Raw genomic sequence first — 23,950 nt, 5'->3', positions numbered from 1 at the left:
CTGACCTGAACATGCAACCAAGGGGAGAGCAGGAAGGAGAGGCAGCGAAGGCTCCTGACGCCCGCTGGGTGCCTCCCTGCCGCCACACGGACCACCTTGCTTGATGCCTACAGCTTCCTCCCAGGAACATCATCACCTCCGTTTGGGGTAAGAACAGTGAAGTGCTGGCCCCAAAGCACTGCTAGGAAGGGAGCTGGGAGCCAAGGCTGATGCCTCTGCTTCCTAGGTCCCTGCTCTCCCCGCATCTACAACAGAGGCTAGAAGGAGCTGGGCCTGGAGATGAGGACAGGGACAGGGGAGTCCTAAGCTCAACCAGCCACAGGGAGCTGCAGTCACGCGGGCTGCTAAGAGCCCCCCACCGCCCGCCCCTGCTACCATCACGCAGATCTCAGAGTTCTGAGAGCGCGGAAGCTCTGCCCCCGTGCCGGGTTCGTGCATGCCCCACTGTCAAACCACACTCTCCTGGAGAGTCAGCCCCCTTCACCGGCCAACCGCCCATCCCTCCATCACACAAAGCAGCCTGCACTGGGCCCAGGAACGCAGGGCTAAGTCACTCTGGAGCATGGCTCTCCGGGACCTCCCAGGGCAGGAGAGACCCGCCCCTGGTGTCCAGGGACAAGCCAGGAGCTCAGTGCTGAGGCAGAGGGCAGCCTGAGGGGGCTGTAGGCCCCCAGGGGAAGGGTGTGCAACTCAGGGAAAGCTTTCTGGAGGGGCTGATGCCCGAGCTGAGTCGTGACAAGTAGGCGTCAGCCAAAGAAGGCAGTAACGAAGAGCACGGGGAAGGGTGATCCGGGCAGAAGGAACAGCAGGTGTAAGGATATGCCAGAGCAGGAGAGCGGGGTACCATTTAGGGAAGTGGAAGCTGTTTGCCATGCTGGAGAGTACAGTTCTGAGAAATAAGGAGAAAGAAGCAGACAGGGACTGCAGTTGGTAGGGGCGAGAAGCTTGACCATTGTCCCTGAGGACACTCCAGGCCACCAAGTCATCGAATCACAAGGTGTTGGAGGGAGAAGAGCTCTGGCACAGCAGCCAGGCCAAACAGGGGTTCCAAACAGTGCTCCTGACCCCAGGGACCCTGCGGAGGTGGGGATGGGCTCCATGGAGAGCAGGGCTCTCATCCCTGCCAGTCTTGCCTCCCATTTCAGCCAGAGAAGTGTGACCACCATATGATCCTGCTTGAAACAAATGGTTCTGCAGATAGAAACAAAACCCCATGAAATCTCAAAACCATTGGTCGAATCCTACCCCTTATTTCACAGATGATGGGGAAACTGAGGCACAGAGAGGTAGGGAGTTTCCCAAGCTCCTCCAGCAAGTTCACGGCCCAAAGAGTCTGATTCCTGGCCCGCTGCCCTTTTCCCCCAGCACTCGCCTGCCCCTTCTCTAAGAAGCATCCCGCTGCTCTGCCCGACCCCTTCCCCCTGGCCCCCAGTCCTGAGCTGGCTGCGGGCTTGAGGCTGGAGAAGGCCACTCCACCCCCCAAAACACACCTGGGTCTCAATCAATCCACCTCTCTCCCTGCTCCAGGATCTCCCTGGTTCTGTAGTGACTTGGGGAAAGAAGGAAGCCCATTTATAAAGATGCACACTGTTGTCCCGTGTGTTTCTTTTCTTCAAGCCAAAGAATTTCCATCAGATTAACAGTTGTAAAAAGCTGGGAGGAGAAGCAAGTCTGAATCCAACTTGTCCTTTGACAGCAAAGCCCTCCAACCAAGTGTGTTTAGACCACGTGAATGTGGGCCAAGACTAGGGAAAAGCAGGGAGTGGAGGGCGTAAATAGAACAGGAAGAAACCTCTCCAGTTTACCTTGAAAGATACTGGTGTTTATGGAGTAAGTGTATGACTGTCCGAAGCTGTTTAGTTTTACATTAAAATGTTCAGCATTTTTTTTTCCCAGCAAGAAATGCATTTGAGCTGTTGAAGTATAAAGACAAATAAACAGAGGCAACTCGAGCCTTCGTTAGGGGTTCAAGGGAGCAACACATTGTCTCCAGCTGTCCTCCAGGATGAGAGAGGGCGCCTTCAAAAGGGCTGGAGCGCGGCCCTTTCATCCTGCCAGGGACCAGCCCGGCGCAGGGAGAGCTGTGACCGCTGCGCCGACGCGGAGCATCTGGGCCTCTGCGGTGCTTCCCTCCCACACGTGCAGCTCGGCCCCTGGGCCCTGCTGCCGTCTCCCAGGCTCCTCTTCTCCTCTCCTCCTGCTGCCTGGTGCCCTGTGGTGTCACCTGCACATCTGATCCTACCAGACCGGGATCATGTTCATTTTGTAGAAAACAAAGCTGAGACTGAGAAAGAGGGGACAAGGGTCCAAGGTCGCAAGATGAGTATGTGGCAGAGCTGGGATTGGAAGCCCTGATGCCACGTGACCCCTGCCGATGGATGAGCACGAGAACCAGCGCAGGAGGAAGGAGAGGATTCTGACTCGGGAGGGTGGTGAGCAGTGGCTCACTTGGCAGGGGCACCGTGTGGAACACAAGGAACAGTCCCCAACTGTCCCCAACTGTCCCCTGAGCTTCACCCCCAGCTCAGGGACGAGGCTCGTCCCCCTGCCTCTTCCCCAGCTCAGAAAGGACATCCATTTTCTTTAAAAAGTATTCTGACTTTGCACACCAGGAATGAGTGATAATTAGATAATTCACATCTGTTGAGCCCCTGTTGTGTGCCAGGCACGTGCCTTGCAAAGGTTCTCTCATTTGGCCTCTGCATCACCCCTGTCAAATAAGCACGGCTATTAGCCACACCGTACAGATGAGGACACAGGGGCCCAGAGACGTGAAGTTACCTGCTCACGGTCACACAGTTAAGTGATGGATCCAGGATTCAAAGCTAGGGAGGCTGAGTCCCGATGCTTCTTGAGGGCAGGGACTATGTCATCCATCTCTCAACTGTGAGCTCCCAGCACAGGACACGGCACTGGGCAGGTGCTCATGGAATCTTATGAAACGAATGAACGTTAAGAGCTCTGGATTTTGACGCTGTTTAGAAGCTCTAGGCTGTCACATTCTCCCCGAACCCCAGACCTGACTACCCCACAGACTTCTGAATTGTATACCATTTCCATTCAGATGGCTACTGATTATCTCAAATTGAAATTGGCCAAACAGACTCTTAGCCCACCCCGCTCCCCATCCCAAAATCTGTCCTACCCCCAGTCTTCCCCATCTCAGCCACAGCAGCACAGCTACACAGTAAACTCCGAGCAAAAAAACAGTAGTCCAGGGCTTCCCTGGTGGCACAGTGGTTGAGAGTCCGCCTGCCGATGCAGGGGACACGGGTTCGTGCCCCGGTCCGGGAAGATCCCACATGCTGTGGAGCGGCTGGGCCCGTGAGCCATGGCCGCTGAGCCTGCGCGTCCGGAGCCTGTGCTCCGCAACGGGAGAGGCCACAGCAGTGAGAGGCCCACGTACCGCAAAAAAAAAAAAAAACAAAACAAAACTAGTAGTCCATCTCGATTCCTCTTTTCCCCTCACTTCTTACGTCTAGTCCATCGTCAACTCAGTTTGGCCCTGTTTTCAAAACATACATGAATTCAACCACTTCTCATTATTGCCACCACTGTCACCGGGCCAACCAACATCTCTGACCCAAATCGCCACAGGGGTCTCTGCCTCTTATTCCAGGTAACACATTCTCTATTGAGCAGCCAGAAAGCAAATCTCTTAATTAAAATGCCAATCCCTGGGCTTCCCTGGTGGCGCAGTGGTTGAGAGTCCGCCTGCCGATGCAGGGGACACGGGTTCGTGCCCCGGTCCGGGAGGATCCCACATGCCGTGGAGCGGCTGGGCCCGTGAGCCATGGCCGCCGAGCCTGCGCATCTGGAGCCTGTGCTCTGCAATGGGAGAGGCCACAACAGTGAGAGGCCCGCGTACCGAAAAAAAAAAAAAAAAATATATATATATATATATATATATATCAATCCCTGGTTAAAATGTCCCATGGTTTCCCAACTAATTTAGAATAAAATCTCAACTCCCTTCTAGGGCCCACAAGGCTGCACATGACCTGGCCCTGCCTGCTCCCGACCTCGTCTCCAGACCCTCTCCCTCCCTCCAGATCATCCAGGCACAGTGACCTGTGCCCAAACTCACCCAGCTTGTCCCCACCTCGGGCCACTGCCTTTGTCCTCCCCTTCTGCCTGGAGAGAAGGTCCTCCCTAGATCTTCACAGAGCAGCTTCCTCCTCCTCTCTGAGGCCCCCTTCCCCAAGTGCCGCCCCCCCCTCCCACGAACGTGGATGGACCTTTGTAACTGCCTTGACAGGTAGAGTTGGGTGAAAGTGACTTCTGAGACTAGACTGGAAAACTTCCATGCACTTGTGTCTTATTCTCTTGGGACCCAGTGGCCATGCTGTGAGGAAGCCCACACCAGCCCATGTGGAAAGATCGCACCGAGAGGCTGCCCGTCAGTGTTCTGGCTGACAACCAACATCAACCGTTAGACGTCAGCAGAGAAGCCTCCAGATGAGCCCAGCCCCCATCAAGTCATCTCTGGCCTCACGTCTTCCCAGCTGAGGCCCCAAACACCGTGCAGCTCAGACAGCCGTCCCTGCTGCGTCCTGTCTGAATTCCTGACCCACGGAATCTGCAAGCAGAGTCAAAGGGTGTTTTATGCCACTAAGTGTGGGGTGGTATTTATGCAGCAATAGTAACAGGAATGCCACCCTCTCCAACACTGTCATCCTGCCTCCATCACTTTCTATCACCTTATTTTATTATTTTTCCCTGGAGTTGACCTGACTGAGCTTACTTTACTGAGTTATGAGTTTACTTGTGCACTGTCTTCCCCCCTCCCTAGTGCGGGTGCTTGGTTGCTTTTGTTCACCACTCACTTTATCTTCAGCACTTAAAACCAGGTCTGGCACACAGCAGGTGCTCAGAACAATTTTTTTGAATAAACAAATGGATGAATACTGGGCTGGAGGCTTGTGTCACTGCGAATATAGCCCTTTCTACCTGTCATTAGAAGCGTGAACATTTCTGTGTTTCTCATGAACCTGGCAGTCCTGCGACACATGCTCCATCTAACTCACCTGGATCTCTGCTATGTGCCCAGCACAGACGTTTGCTGAGCTTGAGGACCCTCTTCAAACTCATTCATTCATTCATTCTACAAATGTTTATTATGTGCCTGTGATATGCCAGACACCACACTAGATTCTGAGGAGGAAGACAAGATAAACAAGATAGCTTCTGCCTGCAGGAGAAGAAGGGAGGACCCCAGTGCAGAGCCACAGTGCAGGTGTGTACGACGTGGTCACAGAAGACTCTGGAGCAAAGGGAGATGGAGGTTGGGTCTCGAATGACAAGTAGGACCTCACCAGGTCATGCTGGAGGAGGGGTCTCAGGGAGCAGCCCTGAACAGCTGGGAGGGGTAGAAGGACCGGGTGGATTTAAGGAAGGCTGGGCCAGAGGGCGCAGGTGGGCAAGGATGAGAGGTGAGCAGAGGAGGCTGGCAGCAAGCACCCTGGCCTGAGGGCTTCGTGAGCTGGCGGGCAGAAGAACTGGGTGCTCCTGTGAAAGTGATGGGAGCCACACGAGCGGGTTCAGTAATAACAGGGCTCTGCTCGTTCACACGGGGTAAGACAATGCCCCAAAGAAGCTCAAGGGTGACACAACGCTCCTGCGTGGGCAGCAAGATCCTGCCTTGGCCTGGGAGGCAGGACAGATCTGGGGGAAGTCTCTGGAGCAGGGGCCGCCCTCACGCCCTTCAGCACGCCACCCACCAACCTGGCTTGGCAGATGCCCGGGTTTCTCAGTGACTCTGAAACTCAGAGCAGGGCATATCTAACCCCCAGTGAAGGAAGCCCCTCCCTGATCTGCACCAGCCCCCCAGAGCTGGTTCTGTTGTCATGGTGCCATGAGGCAAGGGGTGCGCAGTGGCTTACAGGCTTGAACTGGCAAATGCACAGACCTGGGCTCTGGTCCCAGCCCTACCACTTACTGGCTGTGTGACCTTACATAGGTCACTTTCCCTCTCTGAGCCTCAGTTTCCTCATTTCTAAAGAGGGGATACTAATGGCTTCTGCCTATGCATGCTGTGAGAACTAAACGACAGAATGTGAGCATGACATCCTGGGTGACTCCAGGTGCACGGCAGAGGTGCGGCCAAAGTTCCCTCATCTCACCTAAGAGAAGCTGACCACCTAGCACAAGGCCTGGCATGTGGTAGGTGCTCCGTAAGTGTTAACAGGAATGTAGCGATCTGGTTAACAAAACAACTGTTCTGTTGAACCTGGCTACAGATGACTCCTCTTCATCCGGGGAAAAAGTGCTGAGAAGCAAGTCCAAAATTCAGACTGCGGGCAACCTGAGAACCATATTTTTCAGTAAGTCAAGATAAAGACTGGGGTCGCAGAAAACATCTGGCTACGTGAACTAATGGCTTTAGGGAGAAAGGAGCCTTGCTTTGTGGAGTCGGGAAAAAATTATCCACTGCTGGTTTTAATTTAAGATGAAAAAAATCTTATTCTATTAGCCTAAATATTGCTCTTATGTCCAATTGCATGGAGTTTGGAATAATATTTTTCAAACAGAACTACTGCTATTTCAAGTAATTACAATGCTAAAAGCAGTCATTTGGGGTTGAGCAAGGATCTCATCATGGTTTCAATTCCCTCTGGTGTCATTTTCTGTTATATTTGAGAAATTCCTCAATAAAGATGTCAAATAGAAAAAGGGTTTTACTCCCCAGAGGACAGATTTGGCCATCCTCCAGGACACAGTCCCAGGCAAGCCATCTCCACAAGAAAATAACCTCATTTGCTCAAAAAAAAAAGAGAAAAGGTTCAACTGTGAAAACCCAGGCAAGAAAATAACCCTTCAGCCGTCAGCCTCATTTCTCCTAGTTAGCTCAGAATGCTTTTCAAACTGTGCTGACCAGGCTCGATTCCAGCCATCACCCCGAAGGAATTCAGTGGTGGTTGAGAGTGGAATGTTACAACCGGACGAGACTTTTGACCCAGACTTGGAGACAAAACAACAGGAGACGCAAACAGGCCTAACTGTCCCTGACGGGTGGTGGGTTGTGGAGTGGGGCTCAGAGTGACTGACCAGAGACGGTCAGGACCGCGCAAAGCAGCGAGGATGCAGAACACAGAACCTTCCAACCACTCGGTCAGCTTCTCACCCCCACCAAACACCCACTGAGGGCAGACCCGGTGCTGGAAGCTTCATCAGCCAGCGTGAACACAATTCCTACTGAGACCGAGCAGGCAGTCAAATGACCAACAGGTTGTGAGCAATAGGGAATGGTGGGGAGTGCAGCAATCGGGGACGTACACACACCCTCCAAAGGGGGCGGCCACCGTGCGGCTCCTGCTGGTTGCTGCTGGTACCGCACTGAGACGTGGGCAAGAGATGCCCCTGCTCTTGGCTCCATGCCTTGAGGGTCCCTGTGCTGCCCCGCCTGCGGCTGTAGCCCTTCCCACGCAGTAAGGAGTCCACAAGGGGTCATGGCACCTGGAACACATACCCATCCCTCTAGACCACATTCTGGGTGTTTGAGACCCCAAAATTCCCTGTCCAAATGGCCCAAGCCTGTCTCTTCTCAGAGGGACAAATAACAGGACCAAGCCAAAGGGAAGATGGTTTGGGGGCAAATGGCCAGAGCTTACACATTCAGGTTAGGGTGTCCTCAGGCTCCCTGTGGTGTAGGATGGAGCCAGGGGTGAGAAGAAGGGGCGGAGAGCAGGCACTGCCCACGCTACCACTTTCTGGCACAAAACTCCCAAGGAGTCCTAGATTTCTAACTTCCAGTCTAGCCTTCCAAGTCATTAGGAATACTTGTCAAGGTAGAAAAGATTGAACATATTCTAGTTTGAAGCTTCGTAATGACTTCCACATTTGACCACATGGGATATGCACCCCTGCCCAAGTCCCACAAAGTCAGGGGCCGGGTGACTATGGCCAATCAGGAACAATGCTGGAAATACTGATTTTTATGTGACACCCCTTGATTTATAAACGTTGACAAATAATTCAATCACCACCACCATCGTCACGGTCATATCATCAACACGGCGGGGAGAGACCAAACACGTTTACAGGCTGGAGGAGGGCTGTGGGCTGCCAGCTTGAAACCTCTGCAACAAAATGACGACAACACCCAGCACCCGCGGAGAATTTCACATCAGTACGTTCAGCTCTCCAGGTCTACTTTCATATTTAATTGTCACAGTGACCCCGAGACAGGCATTTCTGACCCACTCTGCAGTTAGGGGCACTGACACATGGAGAGTCAGTAACTGGTCTCCAACATAGAACTCGTGAGTGGTGGTGACAGAATTTGGGCCACATCTTCCAAATGCAAGTCCAGCTTCCTCGTACAGCGTTACTTGTTTCACCCAGTATCTATAAGCCTCCATGATCCTGACACTGTGCTGGGCACTTTTTCAGCATTTTATGGGTGAGGGGGGTGCGGCTCTGGGAGCTTACGCGGTCAGGCGGGGCTGGAGCCAGTGGGAGCCAAAGTCTGTCTTCTCTAGAGCCGGAGTTCCGTCTTGAGAAGGAAAAAGCCCAAACATAAGGAGGTCTGTCGGGAAGCGTCTGCCCCAGCTAAAAGCAGAGGAGCGACAGAGAGAGCCTTTTGTCGGCTGCCATATGTGTGACTTAGAGCCGTACGAAGTTGCAATCTGTGCTCGGAGGCGGGGGTGGGTGGAGTCTTACCCAGTTCCTTAAATTGATTAGTGTAAAAAGAATCCGCTGTGGGGCTTCCCTGGTGGCACAGTGGTTGAGAGTCCGCCTGCCGATGCAGGGGACGCGGGTTCGTGCCCCGGTCCGTGAAGATCCCACGTGCCACGGAGCGGCTGGGCCCGTGAGCCATGGCCGCTGAGCCTGCGCGTCCGGAGCCTGTGCTCCGCAACGGGAGAGGCCACAGCAGTGAGAGGCCCGCGTACCGCAAACAACAACAACAACGACAATAAAAAGAATCCGCTGTGAAAATCCTGTTGAAACAAAGACCTGCACAGACTCTATTAGTCTGGAGGCGTTGGGTACACCTGCCGTAGCCAAGAACAAGGGTGTTTACAAACAGGTGACTGCCCAGGTAAGAGAGCTGTGACAAGGAGGGGAGCTTGTGTGTCCCACACAGCCCGGGGGCTGCAGACAGCAGGCCTGGCCCCCACAAGGTCTCGGGGGTGTCAGACCAGCCCATCGCAATACATCTGGTCTGCAAGTCGATGACCAGACTGATGCCCATTATGTTTGTGTGCTCGGGGCCAGGCACTCTCAAGATGCTCGACATCCACGATCCCACTCAGTCCTCGCAAGAGCCGTGCAAGACAGAGGACTGCAAATTCTGTTTTACAGGTGATGCAACTGAGGCCTGGAGGCGAGGTGGCCAAAGGTCACGCAGCAGATAACTGGCAGAACCAGGATCTGAGCCCAGAACTGGCAGTTCCCAAGGTCCGTCCTCCTGACCACTGGGGATATTGCCTGCTGCTCCACAGAGACTGTCAGCTCTGCCTTCATGGACTAATCAATTTCTGAAATGTACTCTATCATCTGAAAAAAGGGACGAGCAACTAGTAAAGTTAAATGCTTATGCTCCTGGGAGGATTAAACGAGAGAAAACTTGAACAGCACTGAACTTGGCGTCTGACACAATGAATGCTGTACAGCCTCGGTTCTCCGCGATCTCGCCAAAGGCTCTGCCTGCCTCGGCAGCCCCACCTCCCGCTCTTCCTCCCCGGCCCCCCGCCGCCCCCAGCCCAGCCTCAAGGAGCCACCCACAGCTCTCCACGCAGGCTCTGCCCTCGACCCAGTAAACTGCTCACCTACCTATGGAGATCCTGTTCGATGCAGTTCCCTGAGGAGTCAGGCCCCCCCCCAACCCCATGCAGGGGTAGCTCTTCACAGACCCCTCTGGGCTTTAACAGTCCAGACCTCCGTTTTGGCAGTTATTTGGGGTGTAATTACATGTTTATGGATCTGTTTCCCATAACACGCTCATCTGAGATCCAATATGCATTCAACAAAAACAGGCAGAGGAACTGAAGACGAATACACCACTAACTCTGGAAAAGTTTCGGAGCACTTGGGATGGCAAGCTTCCTATGCCATACACCAAAAAACCAGCTGGCACAATGGAAGGTTTACTGAGCCCTTCCAGGAAGCACTGCATCAAAAGCCATAAAAAAAAATCCAAATAATCCTTTTGACCCAGTAGTTCCAGGAAGACTTGCTAAGGAAACAGTTGGGGAAAGAAGAAAAAAAGTTTTATGCCCAGAATCACCTCTGGATTCTGATGGTAAAAACAAACAAAATAAGCAGTCAGTTTAAACGTCCAACCACAGAAGGGTGGCTGAGTCACCTACAGTAATACTAATGCTTGTTTGTTGACTATTTATACTCACCAAGTGCCAGCCACTTCACTGTGCCATTTTATCCTCACACACAACCTAGTGAGGCAGACAGCGTGTTACCTCTGTTGCAGTCACGGTGACAGGAACTGCTCTGAGGACCGAGAGCCCTGGGACAGGCACACTTCTCAGCCGTCCGGGCACGATCGCAATTTCTGCTCACAGCAGCGTGTGAGACAGCTGCTCTTCACACCCTCCCTTTACCAACGAGTGACTGAGGCTCAGCGATGTTAAGAACGGGTTCAGCCTGTGCTCCGCAACGGGAGAGGCCACAACAGTGAGAGGCCCATGTAACGCAAAAAAAAAAAAAAGAACGGGTTCACAGCCACACCACACTCCGGCCAAGACCACGGTCTTACCCTCTAGGCTCCAGCCATCGTTCCCCAGGTCACTCAGCAGCCGGTAGCAGAAGAAGGCTTGGGGGGCCGGGGCATCTGCTTTGAGACCATGTGGTTTCTACCAGGAGGTATTCCTCCTGCCACAGGCTGCAAACCACCTCTGTTATGGGCTGAATTACATCCCTCCAAAGATGGCGAAGTCCTGACTCCCAGCGCCGGGGAAAATAACCCCTTCCGGAGGTAGGTTACTGGCAGACGATCAAGATGAGGTCAGTAGGGTGCACCCTCATCCAATATGACCGTGTCCTTAGAGAAAGGGGACATCTGGCCACAGAGACAGGCACGCAGAGAGCAAAGACAATGTGAAAACAGAGGGAGAATGTGATCTACAAGCAAAGCAAAGCCTGAGGCTACCAGAAGCTAGGAGAGAGGCATGAAACAGGCCTCAAAGCCCCCAGAAGGAACCCACCCTGTTGACACCACAGCTTCATATTTTAGCCTCTAGAACTAAGACAGGATAAATTTCTGTAGCTTAAGCCACTCAGTTGTTACTTTGTTACAGCAGCCCCGGTTGTGAGTCACTTATCAAACTATGAGGCAACTAGGAAAAGGGTGATAACAGGGGCCAGGTACCTGATCGCAGCTACAGTGTAATCACACCTGGCTGCAGAGAGACGCCTGAAGGCAAACACACCAGTGTAACCAAGATACTTTCCAGTTTTTCCTTGTTCTTCTACGTTTTCCCAATTTTACCCAGAAAGTTTGCATTACTCATAAATTTTATACAACTGTTTAAAAAATATATGTATTTGAACCAGGAGAATCTGGAGGTGTGTAAGAATCCTTGTTATGGGTTGAACTGTGGTTTCCCCCAAATTCGTTTGTTGAAGGTCTAAGCCCCAATACCTCAGAATGTGACTGTATTTAAGATGGGACCTTTAAAGAGGTAATTACGTTGAAAATGAGTTGTTGGGACAGCTTCTACTCCAATATGACTGGTGTCCTTATAGGAAGAGAAGATTAGGACAGAGAGAGAGAGAGAGACAGGTGTCAGATACCTGCACGCAGAGAGAAGACCATGTGAACACCCAGCAAGAAGCGGGACAGCTGCAAGCCAGGGAGAGAAGCCTCAGAATAAAAAGAGACCCATCAACACCGTGACCTCGGACTTCTAGCCTCAAGGACTGTGAGAAAATAAATTCTTGTTGTTTAAGCCCCTCAAGCTGTGCTTTTTTGTTACAGCAGCCCTAGCAAACTAATACAAGGAACCAAAAGAGGGCAATCCTTCCCACTACCCCCCACACTGCCAGCTGGAGCTGAGAAACAGGCAGGGTGTGCCCAGCGGGCAGGGCACAGCTGCTTCACTCACCCAGGCAGTTGTGTCCATCGTGTGCCAGCATGAAGCCGTCAAAGCAGGTGCACCTGTAGTTCCCCGGGATATTGATGCACTCGTGGACACAGCCCCCGTTGTAGTAGTCATTCTCACACTCGTCGATGTCTGCAAAATGAGGTGCATGAGAGGTGTCAGAGGAAGAGCCTGGGGGTCCCCTCTCCCCCCACTGCTGAAGTCACCAGGACATGAGTGGTTAGGGGATGACTCAACAGGTATTCACTAAAGTCCTTGCTGGGGGCGGGGGACACAAAGGTCACAAAGATGAAGATCCTGGCTCTGCCACAAGGTTGGCCGCCGCCTTGAGGAGCAGGGCCACGTGCTGGGCATGTTTGGGGTGATTTTCAGATCCCCCCTACAGAGAAGCAGGCAAGATTCCCACCCATATCTCCCCCCTTTGAAGCCCTCTCAACACTAACAGCACGCAGGGACCCTGTCTAAAATGCCTCCAAACTGCCTCTTTTCAGGACATTTGAAAGCTTCCCAGAGGTGGAGACCTCATTACTTGTGAGGCAGGGGGTATGAAATAAATGAACTTTGCACACCACCAAAAAATGTAACCTCTGGAATGAGAGAAAAGTCCACATACTCCCCCCAGAGTTTCCTTCCAGATCAGTGTCTGAAGTCTGAATTTCTACTGCTCCTTGTTACAACAAAGGCTTCTGTCTCATAAACAATGGCCAATAGCCTTTGTAAAAGTCACCCTTTTTGCTGTTTTAAGTCTTTCTCAACATTTCCCATCAGGGGTCAAAGAGCTATCAGTTCTGAAGTTCCAGAGAGATCTGAGACACCCTGGAGAGCAACAGAAGCGAGTCTAGTTAACATTCAATGAGCTCCTTCTGTGCTCAAGTCCCGGGGGGCAACACCAGGCGTCATCATCGACCCAGTCCCCGTGCTAACTCTGAGACATAGGCACCATCGTTGTTATTCCAATTTTCCAAGGGCATCGAAGAAGCCGAGGCACAAGAAGGCCAAACCCTTGCCAACGGTCACACACCTAGAAGGGCTATAAGTGGGATTCGACCAGTGCAACCCCCCAAGGCAGCAGAGGGGAGGGGGTGTTCAACCTACCCACTCAGACCTCCACAGGCTCTGCGGAGAAGCAGGAAAGGGGGCAGCCAGAAGTGTCCCACAGCAGAACCAGAGGTTCCCCAGTGGAACCGGAAGTGTTCCCACAGCCAAACCAGAAGCAGTACTGCCCCGTCTCAGCAGTACTAGAAGCGCTTTGCAAGAGGTACCACGTGGGAAGAAGCAGTCTCTCCTCTACCTGGTCGAAGAGGGATTTTTGAGGCCAGGCTCCAGCTATGCAAGCCAGGAAGGGGCCAGCCTGGAGAGAGGGAACTGAAAGCAAACTTGGCCGCTCCTGCAAATGCCTGAGGAGCTGGCACAGGGAGACGTCCAGCTCCATGCTCTCTCCAAGCGGTCCAGAGGGCAGAGCTACTCACAGCAGGGGAAAGCCAAGGGGGCCAATTAATGTTCAAGGGTAGGGATGTCCATCTGGAAGACAGGGCCTGTCTCAGGAGGTAGTGAGCTCCCTGACTCTGGAGGTGATCAAGCACTGTCTGGGACACTGCCAGCAGAGGGAATAACTTCATTGAAAACTGCAGCACTGAAAGTGCTAGAAATAGGGTCTGAGCTGCGCAGCCTCCTCCTGGTGCCCACCCATCCTGCCATGATGAGGGAAGAATAAAGTTGCCTGGATCCCCAAAGGTGCAAGAGAGACAGGAGGTTGCCTGCCTGCAGAGGCCATCAGTGTCAGCTGGGAAGCAGGCTCAATTCTGTAAGTCATTTGAATTGTTTTTAATCATTATACTTAATGTACTTAGAAGTTTTGAATAACATTAAAGCAGGATGTAAGATTTTGTGTTTGAAAGGGCACATGGATTTATACAGACAGATACTGATTACTTCCCAATCTCTGCAGCTCTGACCTTTTGCTAGAGCCCCAGATACACCAATCCAACCACCTCTCCCCCTAGATCATCCACACTCACTGCAAAGGCAACACGGCCCGACTTTAACTCATCAGTCTGCACTTGCCTGGGGTTCCCCATTGCAGTGAATACTGTTACCCTGCCACCTCTCCACTGACACCTATCGGCTACCAACACGTGAACCTTCTACACTCTTAACATGGGTACAGCCTGCTGACTGGTCGCCCGTTTCCACCGCCTGTACGCGTGAGCATCATCTCTCATCTGATCCGAATCAGCAGCTCGCAAACTGCTGCCTCCCTCCTTTCCTTCATTCAAGCAGGTGACTCAAAAGAAGACGGCCTGATTCCACCTGTGGGGGTGGAGCCTGGTCAGTCTAACTCAGACAGTAGGTGGCATAGCAACTGCTATGGGTCCCAGGGTGGGCACATGACTTAGGCTGGATCAGTCAGACCGAGGGGAAGGACTTTTTTTTTTTTTTTTTGCGGTACGCGGGCCTCTCACTGTTGTGACCTCTCCTGTTGCGGAGCACAGGCTCCGGATGCGCAGGCTCAGTGGCCGTGGCTCACGGGCCCAGCCGCTCCGCGGCATGTGGGATCTTCCCAGACCGGGGCTTGAACCCGTGTCCCCTGCATCGGCAGGCACACTCTCAACCACTGCGCCACCAGGGAAACCCGGGAAGGACTTTTATTCCATGCTTGGGCAGAAGAATTCTTTCTCTCTCATGCTGTACCTCAGTATGCAGGTATCTACTCCTGAAACGTATACCAGCTTATTTAATTTTCACAGCAACCCTCTGGAGTAGGTATTTTAACTCCATTTTTTTTTTTTTTTTCTTTTTGCGGTATGTGGGCCTCTCACTGTTGTGGCCTCTCCCGTCACGGAGCACAGGCTCCGGATGCGCAGGCCCAGCGGCCATGGCTCACGGGCCCAGCCGCTCCGCGGCATATGGGATCCTCCCAGACCGGGGCACGAACCCGTATCCCCTGCATCGGCAGGCAGACTCTTAACCACTGCGCCACCAGGGAGGCCCTTAACTCCATTTTATGGTTAAGCAAAGTAAAGGGCAGAGAGGTAATTGTTCAGGGTCACATAGTAAGTGGTAGGGCAAGGATCAGAACAAGTGTCTTTCAGTTTACAAAGCCCATGTCCTTTCTAGTAAGTTAGAATGCCCATGACATGCCAGGCAGCGAGAGGCAAAGCACTTTATATATGTTATTGCACTCTTGGCACATTTACCCTATTACCAAGAAAGTGTAATCTAATCATCAAAACATCCATTCACACCTTCATCCTTCCACTTGCGCCACATCCATACACACACACACACACACACACACTTGTGTGTGCACCTATCCATCAACCCAGCTAGCCAGCCAGTCAGTCATGCATCCACTCATCCAAACATCCATCCACCCACCCGCTATCCATCCATCTAGTCACTCCAATAAGCTATTCATTCAGATACCCACCCAACCATCCTTCCATTTGTCTATGCATGTTAAAATCTATCCATCTCAATATCCAGTCAGCTGACCATCCTTCCATTTATCCAATCACCTATTCCCCCATCCACTTATCCAGTCAAACATCCACCCACACAAACATGTATCCATCCATCTAAATATTCAGCCAGACACCCATCCTTCCATTCATCTAAGCATCTATTTATCTAAATACTTATCCATCTAAATGTCTAACCATCTATCCATCTATTCATTGATCCAAACACCCACCCATCTATCCAAACACACACACATACACACACATACACACACACACACACCTACTTGTTCATCCATCTATCCAGCTAAACATTCACCCAGCCATCCAACCAAACACCTATTCATCCATCCATCAGTGACTTCAAACATCCTCCATCTAAACAGCCTACAAAATACATACAATAAGATTTTCAAAAAGAACAGATGTTAGAATGAAGAAAAAGAAATGAGGGTTGCAGAATAAGGGAAAGCTGGGGAATGTAGCAGAAATACATTTGGTAATTCCAGCACAATTACAAAAGGAAGGCCACAAATATGACTTTGAGTTTCCTAGAAACCAAGGCAAGGGAGGAAACACAATCAGTTATAGAGTGACCACATCCATAAAATTCAATTGAACAAGCTGTTTTCAGGGTGATAAGGTCTGAGAAAATTGTCTTTCCCCAATTAGGAGAATCATACACCCATATTTGCCTGGCATAGTTCCAGTTTATGCCTGTTGTCTGGGTATAATTTTTAACAGCAACATTTTCACTATCAAAATGATAAACTACTTGATCACCATACACAAAAGACATTATAAAGAGATTGCTGGATAGTCCATAAAACAACTCTAGCCTTTTCCTTCCTCTGACTCCCCATATTGTAGGCCACAGTGGGTGCTGATGGGCTGAAGAGTGCAGGAACGTTTGCTGCTCATATTTCTTCCCTTAACCCAGTCCCAGAGAATTCCCCCAGATCTGAGCACCCTAGAATTGTCGGTTCCTCTCCAGTCCCCAGACCTGAAATGCCCTCACAGGCTTCTGAGGCCAACCTGCTTTACCCACCCACCCAGCATCCATCCTGAACGGAGAGCGTCTGCTCACAAACCAAACCTTCCCTCATTTTCTGTGTATGTGCCTTGAATTTTTGTTTTTTAAAATCATGTGAGCCTCCTCCTTTAATACATAAGAGATAAACACATAAACAAATCAACAACAACAAAAAAATCCCTGCCAAAGCTAGTAGATTTATAATTGTAAAAAACATTTGAAAGAGCCATCAGCCCCAGAGGAGGTCCTGCAGGCCTCCAAGATGCCCATCAGTCTCAGACCACTTAAAAAAAAATTTTTTTATTGAAGTATAGTTGATTTACAATGTTGTATTAACGTCTGCTGTACAACAAAGTGATTGTTATATATATATTTTTTTGTTTTGTTTTGTTTTGTTTTGTTTTTTTAGATGTTGGGGGTAGGAGTTTATTAATTTATTTATTTATTTTTGCTGTGTTGGGTCTTCGTTTCTGTGCGAGGGCTTCCCTAGTTGTGGCAAGCGGGGACCACTCTTCATCGCGGTGCGCGGGCCTCTCACTATCGCAGCCTCTCTTGTTGCAGAGCACAGGCTCCAGACGCGCAGGCTCAGTAGTTGTGGCTCACGGGCCTAGTTGCTCCATGGCATATGGGATCTTCCCAGACCAGGGCTCGAACCCGTGTCCCCTGCATTGGCAGGCAGATTCTCAACCACTGCGCCACCAGGGAAGCCCTTTTTTTTTTTTTAAATATTCTTTTCCATTATGGTTTATTGTAGGATACTGAATATAGTTCTCTGTGCTATATAGTAGGATCTTGTTGTTTATCCATTCCATATACACTAGTTTACATCTGCTAACCCCTATCTCCCACTCCATCCCTCCCCCAAACCACTCCCCCTAGCAGCCACCAGTCTGTTCTCTATGTTGGACCACTTTTTAAGGACTGTTAAGGTCAGAGAATGAGGAACAGGCAGTTGGAGAGCAGAGAGGGTAAAGGAATGGAGGGGGGCTGAGCCAAGCTCTCTAGATATTTACTCTTTTTTTAAAATTTGAAGTATAGTTGATTTACAATATTGTGTTAGTTTCAGCTGTACAGCAAAGTGATTCAGTTATATATTTTCAGATTATTTTCCATTATAGGTTATTACAAGATATTGAATATAGTCCCCTGTGCTATATGGTAAATCCCTGTTGCTTATCTAGTTTATGTTTAGTAGTTTGTATCTGTTAATCCCATACTTCTAATTTATTCCTCCCACACTCCTTTTCCCCTTTGATAACTATAAATTTGTTTTCTATGTATGTGAGTCTGCTTCTGCTCTGCATATAGAACTATTTGTATTATTTTTTAGATTCCACATGTAAGTGATAACATATAATATTTGTCTTTCTCTGTCTGATTCACTTCACTTAGTATGATATTCTCTAGGTCCATCCATGTTGCTGCAAATGGCATTATTTCATTCTTTTTTATGGCTGAGTAATGTTCCAGTGTGTGTGTGTGTGTGTGTGTGTGTGTGTGTGTGTATCTCACATCTTCTAAACCAATTGTCTGTTGACAGGTATTTGAGTTGTCTCCATGTCTTGGCTATTGTAAATAGTGCTGCTATGAACACTGGGGTGCATGTATCTTTTTGAATTAGAGTTTTCATCTTTTCTGGATATATGCCCAGGAGTGGGATTGCTAGATCATATAACAGCTCTATTTTTAGTTTTTTAAGGAAACTCCATACTGTTTTCCATAGTGGCTGCACCACCTTACATTCCTACCAACAGTGTAGGAGCGTCCCCTTTCTCCACACCCTCTCCAGCGTTTATTATTTGTAGACTGTTTGATGATGGCCATTCTGACTGGTGTGAGGTGCTACCTCATTGTGGTTTTGATTGCATTTCTGATCATTAGTGATCTTGAGCATCTTTTCACGTGCCTGTTGGCCATCCGTATGTCTTCTTTGGGGAAATGTCTATTTAGATCTTCTGCCCATTTTTTGATTGGGTTTTTTGGTTTTTTGTTTTGTTTAGTTTTTTTGATACTGAGTTGTATGAGCTGTTTGTATATTTTGGAAATTAAGCCCTTGTTGGTCACATCATTTGCAAATATTTTCTCCCATTCCATACATTGTCTTTTCGTTTTGTTTATGGTTTCCTTTGCTGTGTAAGAGCTTTTAAGTTGGGTTAGGTCTCATTTGTTTATTTTTGCTTTTATTTTTTTTGCCTCGGGAGACTGATCTAGGTATTCACTCTTAAAGGACTGTTTTGAGTTGGATTGTGCCCCCCCAAAAGATGTGTTGATGTCCTAACCCTCAGTACTTGTGAATGTGACTTGATTTGGAAATAGGATCTTTGCAGATGTAATCAAATTTTAGGTAAGGTTGTAGTGGAGTAGGGTGGGCCTAAACCAGTGACTGGTGTTCTTATGAGAAGGAAATTTGGATATAGACACACAGAGAGGATGTTAGGACAGAAAGGAGAAAACCATGTGAAAACACAGACATACAGAGGGAAGACGGACACAGGACCACAGAAGCAGAGATCGGAGTGATGAAGCTGTGTGGAAAGCAGGTGTGACTGCTGATTCCATTTTTTTTTTTTTTTTTTTTTTTTGCGGTACACGGGCCTCTCACTGTTGTGGCCTCTCCCACTGTGGAGCACAGGCTCTGGACGCACAGTCTCAGCGGCCATGGCTCACGGGCCCAGCCGCCCCGCGGCATGTGGGATCCTCCCAGACCGGGGCACGAACCCGTGTCCCCTGCATTGGCAGGCGGACTCTCAACCACTGCGCCACCAGGGAAGCCCTGCTTATTCCATTTTACTGATGCCGAGAACGAGGCCCAGCATGGCTGAGGGCCTTGTCTTCAGGCCTCCAGCCAGGGGCTGCGTTCAGACGCAGGCTCTATTCCCGCTGGAGCCGCATCCTCAGGGTGCATGCGGTGAATATTTATAAAAAGTGCTTCATGCTCCAAAAAGTTATCAAGGAGAAAAGGTGGGGAGGAGATGTCACGTGCATCATTGCTTTTATTTCCAAGGTCCGTACCTGCCCTTGAGGTTGAGGCCCAGTGACAGCGATGGTTCATACCAGAGAAAGCGGGCAGGACAAAAAGTCTGACCTGAATGCTAAGGATGAGAAGTCTCAGCAGCTCGCCTTAAACATCCCTGCTCCTTCTCCAGCTTGGATTTTTTTTTTTAATGAGAACTCAATTCCCGACAGAAAACAGCTTCCAACATCCCATAGAGCAGAGAAAAACAACACGGGGAGCTGCTCATTATGGGATTTTAAAAGGTCAGGCAGTTCCACTTTTCCTATATTAAAATGGCAGCAGGCACACACGATCCCACAGCTGTGGTTATGTGCCAGCAACACTGGTAAGGACTCGAGTGGGATGAGTGTGGTTTTCTTCATTTAATTCAAAACTGATTCTTGCTGCCCCATAAAATATATATCTACTCTGTAGTGCCTATAAGAGATTCTACTACAACGAGTCAGAGATTCTTCTAATTTTAATACTACTTAGGGCATTTTAGTCCTAAAAATAAGACTGACCGGAAAGGTTCTCAAAATGAGCATTTTTAAAGCATGTCACTCCCCACTATCAGAGATCACTACCGAAAATATCTTCGTGTTTCCCCTTGAAATTGGCATTTTTCTCAAAATTCCTTGCAGATAGTGGAGACCAAATGCTCTAACAAAGAGCCCTTCCCTGGCTGGGCGCTTGCATGTCTTCTTTGTCTGGGGGCTTTAGGAAAAACCGTGCACTCCTTAGATCAGGCAACCATTCTGGGAGAGATGTATGGCTTAGGAAGTTGAGTCCTTATTGGTGAATAAATCTTAATCCAGTTTGTTGGCTAATTACATTCGCGGGAAGAAGGTAGTTTCGCAGGGCCGCCTAGCAGGAAGGATTAAGCCTCCCCCCCCCACCCCGTCGCCAGTGGCACAGGGTTAAGCTCTGGGTTTGTAATGACTGAGTAATGAGACCCGCTCTCGGTGGACCCCTGGCATCCATCGATCAGGTTTCCCTTCTGCTGAGACAATGCCAGAAGTGGGCCCAGCAGTTAATTATGGGAAAGGTCAAAGGTCATGCAAAACCAACACAAATCTATATACTTTTTCATTCCTAACTGCACACAATGACCATGGCTCAGCCAGAGGGTGGGAAGGTCCTCCCCCCAGCCAACCCATGATCCAAGGTAACCATGGGGTCTGAGCTGCTGGCTGACCTCTCCCAGTGGCCCGGACGGCTTCGGGCCTCCTCCACGCTTCTGCCTGCGCTGTTCCCTCTGCCCAGAGCTCCTTCCCCTTCACAGACACCTACACCCTCTGCAGACTGAGCCCCAGCCTCAGCTCCTCCCTGAAGCTTTGCAGATGCCCTGGCAGACGGGGTTCCTCCCCACCCTCTGGACGCCACGGCCCCCTGAACGGACACTATCACTGCTCTCACTTGCGATGTATGTGTCCTTCGGGGCTGTGAGTGCCACGGGGCGAGAGCTGTGTCCTGTTCAGCTGCAGGCTCAGCAGTAGCACGGTGTCTCCTCAAAAGTCTGCTCGGCATTGAACGAATGAGTAGCCATCTTGATTGGAGCCTCCGTGGACGTGTGAGACCGCAGGCAGGCCCTTTGCTATGAGCACCCTGAGAAGTGGGTACCAACATCTTTTTTGACAGCAAGGGAAGCCAGGGCTCAGAGGTGTTACCTGCCCTGCCCAAGGTCACACAGCTAATACACGTGGAGCCAGGAAGTGAGCCAGGCTCCCTGACTTCGGAGGATACTGTCTCAGTCACACAGGGCCACGTTTTGTAGGAAGTCTCCAGAAAAGCCACAACTATTGAGACAGAAAGCAGATTAGTGGTTTCTGGGGACTGGGGGGCTGGGGGGTGATGGCTAAGGGGTACAGGGTTTCTTTCTGGAGTCATGAAAAGGGCCTAAAGTTGATTTCGGTGATGGATACACAACTCTGTCAATACTGAATCGTATACTTTAAGTGGGTGCATTGTATCATTGGATATATATCATTGCATATATATCACTGCATATATATCATTGGATCACATCTCAACACAGCTGTTTTTCTAAGTTAACTCTCTCGGCACTCTCATCCACCGTGCTGGCGAGTCTCTGGGGCTCTGCTGCGGTGCAGATGCTCACCTTGGACTGACCTCGAATGCCACTTGCCCAGCGCGGGCTCAAGGTGGGCTTTGTGGTTCCCAAGTAATAGGCAGGACTGGCCTAGCAAACCCAAAGTACCAGTTAATTACTCCTTTTCTCCCTCCAAAGCACCCTGGACCCTTCACTGGGGGCTGTCCCCAGGCTCCGACATCAGGCCTGGTGGGTACCGAAGCACCCTGGTTGGCAGAGAGCTCACCTATCCAAGTGGTCAAGACGGAAGTGAGGAGGGGCCCCAGGAGGCTGCTAGCCCAGAGCTGAGGCTCCCACCACTCTCCCACCGGGCAGAGGCATGGTCATTCTCCCACCCGCTGAGCAAACTGCAGGCTCAGAGGGGCTGTTCCACGGGCCCAACCCCCTTGGAACTCAACAGGAGGATCATCAGAAACACAGTTGCCTGAAAGCCTGAGCCGCCACTTGGAATGGGTAAGCTGGGGTCCTAGAGCTCCACTGATGCGCCTCTGGATTTGATAAAGGGGTAATCGAGCCCAGAGAGGGGGACTGCGGAGCTAATGTATCAGCAGGTTGAGGCTGACAGCAACTTGAACCAAGACTCCCAGCTCAGGCGTCTTCCCCTAACCTCACAGGCCGCCCTCTGTGCTCCAGCAGCAGGGGCCTGAGCTGCCCTGGTGCAGTTTGATTTCATTCTCTTTCTCTCCAAATCCCCAGTGGGGTTTCTCTTTAACGACAATAAGAGCAGGGACAGCTCCCCCCCCACCACCTTCTAATGGCAGGTGGCTAAACCCTTACTATAGGCCAAGTAGGAAGGGCTTAACTTCTCTCATCACAGAAAGAGAAACTGAGGCTCAGAGAGCTGAAGTGACTCGCGCAAGACTGCCCAGCTAGTAAGTGGCAAAGCCCAAACTGGAAGAAGCCAGGCAGGCTGGTTCCAGACTCCACCATCCTAACCTGGACACAATCACCTGAAGAATTCCCCACATCTCCGTGAATAGGGAGCCAGGGCCCACGGTCCTCGCTGAGGATCAAGCCACCTCCCTGACTTCTTCCCTCTTATACCAGCACCTTCCATGTCCCGGCCCCTCGCCCTCAGCCCAGACCCTGGCAACGAGGAGCCGCCAGCCTAGAGGGGGAGGGTGACCCAGAGACAGACGAACATCTCACGCAGGGACAGCCTTGCCGCCAGCGCTCCGGCCGGGCCAGGCCTGCCTTTGGGGCTGTCAGTGGGAAGGCAAAGGCGGCTCACAGTCCAGCTGGAGCCCCCCTGGAACCCCTACAGACTTAGCCCACACTGTGTGCCACCATGGCAAGGAGCACACTGAAGACAGAGCTGCCCGCTGCAGGGGTCCAAAGGGGCCTGGGATATCCTGGCCCCAGCCCTGAACTCTGCAGTCAGCACACTAAGGCCTGAGAGGTCCACAGACCTGCCCAAGGTCACACAGGTTGGCACCCAGGTCTCCAGGGACCTACAGCCAGCTCTACTCCCCTCGACTCAAGGGGCAGGAGGCCCAGACAGAGGCAGGGGGGCTCCGGGAGAGAGGGTGCATCTCGGAGCCCGCGGAGGGAGCGGGGCTGAGCCACAGCAGCAGCCGTAATTAACAGGCCAGAAGTCCAAGCTGGCCAGATGGGGTTTTACACTCTCTCCTCCCAGGGGCTGCAGCCCTGGCGCATCTGGAGGACCCCCTCCAAGTACCCTCCAAGACCCCCTGACCTTGCCTGCACACACAAGCCCTCTGGTCCTCTTTGTCTCAAGGCCTTTGGGGAAGGCTGCCATCCACTTCAGTAGCATTCAAAGGCCAACAGGCCCGTGGTTTATTTTCTTAGAAATAATGGTTTTTTCTGGTTAGCATTCCTCCAATGGAAAAACAAATCCAGCCACTGTAATAAGAAGCGGCCAAGAGGAAGCTAGAGGGCCTGGAGGAAGGGGCCGAGAGAGGCCTGCTGCCTGGGGAGCTTGGAGACGAGGGGAGGGGGTGGGGGCAGAGTCCCTCTAACCCTAGGAGAAATGGGGATTTAGAGAAAAAAGAAAGCTCGACGTGCAGGCCCTGGTGCTGTCTTCAACGCACTCTCACATATGGTGAGGTGGCTTTCCCTCCCCCAACCCCACTCCAACGCACATTCTGTGAGGCAGGTGCCATTGCTCCCGTTTGATGGGTAAGGAACCAGGTCTCAGGAAGGTTAAGTCACTTGCTGGACTTACTGAGTTGGCAAGGACAAAAACAGGCCTCTGCATCCTTGCTACAGACAATCCTGTGGAGCATCAGAGCTGGAAGGAACGCCAGAGACCTGCTCTGCTTTCCTAAC

General features: G+C 51.0%; 1 protein-coding gene across 2 annotated transcripts in view; it reads right to left on the bottom strand.

Annotated features, from left to right (window-relative positions):
* SCUBE1 (signal peptide, CUB domain and EGF like domain containing 1) overlaps window positions 1–23,950 on the bottom strand; it is a 129,685-nt gene that overhangs the window by 95,030 nt on the left and 10,705 nt on the right. For both annotated transcript variants that reach the window (XM_060112475.1, XM_060112476.1), the window contains exon 3: window positions 12,063–12,191. In XM_060112475.1, coding sequence (XP_059968458.1) covers window positions 12,063–12,191 — 129 coding nt within the window. The remainder of the gene's footprint in view (window positions 1–12,062; window positions 12,192–23,950) is intronic.

The sequence above is a fragment of the Mesoplodon densirostris genome, chromosome 11 (assembly GCF_025265405.1).
Source record: "Mesoplodon densirostris isolate mMesDen1 chromosome 11, mMesDen1 primary haplotype, whole genome shotgun sequence".
Taxonomy (NCBI): Eukaryota; Metazoa; Chordata; class Mammalia; order Artiodactyla; family Ziphiidae; genus Mesoplodon; species Mesoplodon densirostris.
The sequence above is the reverse complement of the archived record's forward strand: the minus strand, read 5'-3'. Positions and strand labels throughout refer to the sequence as shown.